The 6,001-nt window shown below is 46.9% G+C and overlaps 1 protein-coding gene across 1 annotated transcript in view; it reads right to left on the minus strand.

The window, feature by feature from the left end:
• SYNM (synemin) overlaps positions 1 to 5,995 on the minus strand; it is a 22,406-nt gene extending 16,411 nt beyond the window's left edge. The window contains exon 1 of the mRNA XM_026856251.1: positions 5,251 to 5,995. Coding sequence (XP_026712052.1) covers positions 5,251 to 5,886 — 636 coding nt within the window. The 5' untranslated portion in view covers positions 5,887 to 5,995. The remainder of the gene's footprint in view (positions 1 to 5,250) is intronic.
• Positions 5,996 to 6,001: the final 6 nt, after the last annotated feature.

Raw genomic sequence — 6,001 nt, forward strand, 5'->3', positions numbered from 1 at the left:
GGGGGGGGGGGTGTTCTGTGTGGGAGGAGTGTAATTTATATGACACTCACAAATCACTTGAGAGCAGCAGCACTGATGAGACAGTAGGTAAGGCCTGCCCCACCTTTCTTTAACAAGTTTTAGACATGGAGAAAGGGACTGATGAGCAGAAATACCAAAGTCCAAAATGGTCTAGATTTGAACATGCTCTGAAACACTAAATGGAAGACCAAGTACTGAATAGCTGTACACAACAGAAAAAGCAAGGAAGACTTATGCAACAGAACATTGACTTGATTTAGATCAAGACAACCGACCCAGGCTCTTGAAAAGAACGTTGCAGAAAGCAAGTGCTTTAATCACTGGTGTTACCTCTCACATGAAGGGCAAATTGCTATCTACACAAAATTAAGCCCTCCCCTGATAACTGAGAGGAGCTTCTTCAGTACAGATTCAGAACTGGAAGTATCACTATTAGCGTGGTTCTTAATGGCTTCTGCGCTGTGGATAGAATCTACTAACCCAGATCAGTCCTCCTCAGCCATCAGACTGATGCTAACGAAATAGATTACACTTTGTTCTGGGGTCTGGGGAGACAGAAATTAAATCTCAGCAAAGATCTCGTTCTGTTTTGTTCACATCACTCTGCAAGGACACTGAACTGTCATTTACAGAGCAAAATCTCATACACGTGTACAACACTGAACAGGAATTCATGACAGCTGTGCAATACAAACTGGAAAATCGAGACACTGATAGTCTAGTTTAGGAAAAAGGAATCAAAACACAGCATTTATATGCAGCAAGTGTTCAAGTATCACAGTATGAGCAATAGCATAAAAATGAAGGTACGGCAGGGGACTTCCCAGATTGGTTAATGCCACTATGAAATTCTAGGCAGAAGTAAGGTTTAAGAACTAAGAATATAAAGTGCTGGCATTTCAAACATTAATAGTCTTTTTTATTTTCTTTATAAAGTAAAAAGAAAGCTTTATGAAGGAAGCCGCCTGTATCTTTATATACATGTGGGTATTTCTATTTCTTTATTTACATTTGCAAGTTGTTAAATGATTACCCTGATGTTTTCTTTGACATGACAAACCTTGTCTACAGTCTTCAGTGTACCTGTAACTCCCTTTTTGTGGCAGAGGACAGATCATAGTGACATATCTGAAAAAGCACTATCATCCATCCAACAGCCTCATCCAGACTGCAGCGGAGGTAATGTCCTGCTCGCCGCTGTGCGTGGCCATGCAGAACTGCTGACCTTTAGTGGATCTGAGGCAACAACCCTGTTCAAGAACTGACACAATGGAAAATCCCAAGATGAGAAGGGAAGAAGAGTGCCAGGCCCTGCTTTTAAAAGAAAAAGGCTATCAAGCAAGAATGGACAGGGTGTTGACAGAACCAGTGGAGTGAGCAAAAGGAGCAAAAGACAAGACAGACTGGATCTCTCTGAGACCAAACCCTCAGGGTGGTAAGAGCTCTGATACAAAACATGAAGAGATTCAGGTGTTGCCTCCCCAGTTAAGTGTGGAGACTAACCTATACATGTGCATGCATATGTTAAAAAGAGCTTCACAATGGGTCTTGCTGCAGTCCCAGAAGAATCTATATGGGGAATCTGTACACTGGACTACAGAGTGTGTGGAGCTCCGGAAGACTGGGGATATTCACACCTATTATATATATTCACACAGGAACTCCAGTCCCTCACCCCCAAGGTCTGCAGTCTGGCTTTGAAAAGCCACCGAGATTCTACCCACTGGATCTGGAAAGTACTCAGGGTCCAAACATTTGAGTTAATGATTACCATAAGGGGCTATGTAACTCAGCCCACTGTGTAATAATTCCAAAGGAATTCATTCCAACAGGAGCAGACATTGTATGGACTGGATGGCAGAGAGCCACTCATCTAGCCCTCCAGTCACCGATGCTTAAACATAATGCAGAGGACAATTGGTCTTAAGTCCTGTTTCCAAACATGACAAAAAGCACTTTGGCAAAGTTCAGGAGATTGCAAGCCAACAAACTTCCATTCTGCAAAAGGTAGCCTGTATTGTTGCAGCTGTGTTTGCGTCACACAGGACTTTTCTGGAAAAAGCTGTTTCTCAACCCTATCAGTCCCATGGCCCCCCAAATCCCAGTGATGTCCTGCTAGAACTAACAGAGCAGAAGTGATTTTCTCACCCTTCAGATGTTCCTTTCCAAGCAGCAGTGAGAAATTTTAGAAGGGCAGCAGGGGAAAAAGAATTTACTTGGGTTGTCCAAGCTGCACCTACTCAGGGAATAAAGAGAGGATTCCAGGCTCCAGCCCTTTCCATCTGGTACCATTTACTGATCCCAGAGCTCATTCAGCAGCTCAGCAGGGGAGGAACTGACGCTCTGCACTTAGCTGGCTAGAAACTGGTACACAAAAAAATGCACATGACATTTATATTATATGTTCATTTGACAAGATGTTTTCTTCTTCTTTGGAGCTCACAACACTGATGCAGGAACTGATCCTAAACCCACTGTATTAATAAAAAATACCTGCCTCGTTTCAAAGCAGCAGGATGAGCCATGGCCATTTTTATGCCTCAAAAAGACAGGGCTTTCTCAAATCACTGAGAGCTTTTGCTTAAGTGTTGTCACACCACACAGCTAAAATTATGTAAGAGACCTACTGAGTTCACCCCTTTAGCACTCGGGACAAGTGAAAGTTTTCCAAACAATGTAATGATTTACAGCTTGCCTTGTTCCGCTAAATTATAATTCCAAATGCATATTTCTATTTAACATTGCTGAAAGCTTTAGCAAGGATAAGGACAGTGCAGGAGGCAAAGATGGACATATAAGGCAACTGGAAGATATATGGAAAATCTGAGTAAATCTAATTGCCATTGCAGCTACAATGAACAATAATCACTTGACTTAAAACTGTACATACATATCATTTCTATGTGACATTTTACAATAAATAAGCACGGAATAGATGCTCTTTAAAGAGTAGTTTAAAATCCATGCAGAACATTCACCAGTATATGAAATCATGAGGGAATTAAAAAAGCTTTGATCACAAGAACAAAACCTAAAACAGCTGCTTCTACACATTCTGTAATTTTTCCTCCTGGATGTGAGAAAAAGCTATTTTCTTTCTCACATATAGTAGACTGTCTGCTGGAAAAGGCCTGTCTCATTAGAAACCAAGTATTTTCAGTATGAAACTGTTCAGAAGTTACAAACCTTATGATAGCATTTTCAGAGTTTAAGTATTATCTAGATACATATTCAAAGATAAGACAGCTCACATGTTTTCAGGTTGGCTATCAAAGCACTTGTTTCTTCTTGTATTACTAAGCTTTGAAGCTATTGTTCCTGTAAAATCCAAAGCATGCCAAATGCTTGTGAGAATAAACCAGAAGTTTGTTATGTTGGTATCAAAATAACAACCCATTTTTGAGTATTTAATCAGGACAATTCAAGGGCATGCGTTGATTTTGATTATCTGACTTTACAACAGGCTGTCTCCACTTGCTCTTATGAAGAAAAACTTGTAGAATGAATAATGACATATACAAAATGCTCTTGTTAAAATAACACCATACATAAAGGTTTTCAGTTTGAGCAATGATGATGGAAGATCAATGACATTTTCATTATAAATCCCTAACAACAAATATAGATAGCAAGGAGGACATATTTTTGGAAATCAAAGTAACTAGTTATTAGTAGGTGTATGTACATTTATATAAACTTATGCACCTTTAAAAATAGAGAAAAAAAAGTTTTTTCTTTACATTTTCACCTGGCTTTGACTGATGGATAGAACTAATTAGTGAGAGATTTATATATAACACCTTCTTCTAAAGCTTTGGAAACTTTTACATGCATGATTGGAAGAACAAGCTGTCCTGTCAAAAATGAAAAAAAAAAATTATTTGAAAGTTAAAAGCCATTTTGATTACTTCTTACATACCTAATCTGCCTCACTTCACAGCATCTGCAAACTATGCAACTTGCAAACAATTTAGCAATGTATGAAAACCAGACACACAGCAACAGGTCCCAGTCCTCTCCCAGTTGCCAGCATCTCCATAATCTACCACGGCTGCTGGACACAATGTGACCATTAGCACACGGGGTTCAGACAAACACCGCGCTCCAGCAGAGTGTTAATAAAAGGTCTAACAATAAACAAAAGAAGTGTTGCCCTGAGGAAATTGATCGATGGTCTGGATGATCTAATATGTCCTCTCCACTCTAAACCTGATGAACTGATGTTTTGCTGTTCCGGCAGCTGCTGATCTGCCCACACACGCAAGGCGATTATACATCGTTACACCAAACGTTATTCTGACCGCAACCAAGATCTCAGCTACAGCTGCTATAACCCTCTGTTTACCACCAACCATCCACCTTGAACAGATACTAGTCACCTACATTGTTGATGTTTTATTTCAGAAAATCCCCACTCTGCTCACTGCCTGTAGCACAGTAATGAGTCTTCCTACCCTTAAACAACTAAGAGTTTCCTTCACAACACTGGGGCCCACAAGCCCTTCTCTAGGCTCAGGGTGCACAAGAGTGTGTATAAAGCTGGAAGAAAATTCAGATCATTTCTCTGATCACGACAGGTCACCCTCAAGTCTCATGCTAGAAGGGAAGTGTCGTGTCCCACTGCACGGGGTCTCGGTTCATCTGCTCCCAGGGACTGGTCGTGTCCCGGGTGCTCAGGCCAACCCGAGCAGGAGCCCTGGCAAGCCTGAGCGCCAGCTCCGTGCTCTTGGGCACTTGCCGAGGGCAGGACGGGGAGGGAGCACCTGTCACCAGGAAGATGTCCTTGGGGTCACCGTCTCCCTTTCGATGCCCACCCTTCACACCCAGCTCTCCCCGAAGGGAGCAGCAGGTCTCAAAGGGACTCCCTGCTCCACCCAGAGAAGGGCTGAGCAGCAACAAGCTCTTGCTGAGCACCTTCTCTTCCAGGATGGGGAAATCCTACTGCGGGGAGGCGAAGTGGGCCGAGGGATCCCTCGAGAGGTTCGGGCACTTCCCACAGCAGCGGGAGCAGGAGGGACGGGAGTTGGTCTCCGGGTGCGGAGAGCCAGGGTCATGGGAAATGGGACTCACAGCCCACGATGGGCCAGAACTGAAAGTACAAAGCGAGTGGGAGGGCGGAAGGAGACTCAGAGGAGCGCCAGATCAAGCACCGGAGGGTGGGGAGGACGCGTCAGGGCGAAAAGGGCTGAGAGAACCCCGGGACCGGCCCGGGGGGGCACCGCCACGCACCTGGTACTCCTCCACCTCGGCGCCGTGGCGGTCCTGCAAGGCGAGCAGCTCCTGCTCCAGCCGCTGCCGCAGCCCGCACAGCTCCTGGCCCTGGCGGTGCAGGTCCTCCAGGTGCTGGCGGCACTGCCGGCTCTCCTCCCGCAGCAGCTCCAGGTCCTCCCGGCTCCGCTGCGCCTCCTGCTCCTGCAGCACCTGGATCTGCTCCTGGTAGCGCAGCAGGGTCTCCCGGCAGCTCTGGCTAAGCAGCATCTCGTAGGTCTCCTCCAGCTCCTCCAGGCTCAGCCCGGCCAAGGGCGGCGGCAAGGCGGCCAGGTCCAGCCGCAGCTCCCGCATCTCCACCGCCTCCCGCCGCTGTCGCTCCGCCAGGTGCTGGTGCTCGGCCCGCAGCTGCAGCAGCAGCTCCTCCAGGGCCACGCACTCGCCCCGCAGCCGCTCCAGCAGCTCCCGCTGCCCGGCCAGCTCGGGCTCCAGCCGCCGCCGCATCGCCAGCACCTCGGCGCCCAGCACCTGCAGCTGCTCCAGCTCCCGCCGCAGCCCGTCCCGCTCCAGCTCCGCCTCCAGCTTCGCCCGACTCAGCTCCTCCAGCTGCATCCGCAGCCAGGCCAGCTCCTGCTCGGGCACCCGCAGCCCGATCATCTCCTGCTCCCGCAGCTCCGCCAGCTCCCGCGCCAGAAAGCGGTTCTCCTCCTCCAGCTCCCGCACCCGGGCCACGAAGACCCGCAGCCGGGCGTTGAGCTCCTGCAGCTCCCTC

The sequence above is a fragment of the Athene cunicularia genome (assembly GCF_003259725.1).
Source record: "Athene cunicularia isolate RWA chromosome 10 unlocalized genomic scaffold, athCun1 chr10_part1, whole genome shotgun sequence".
Lineage (NCBI taxonomy): Eukaryota > Metazoa > Chordata > Aves > Strigiformes > Strigidae > Athene > Athene cunicularia.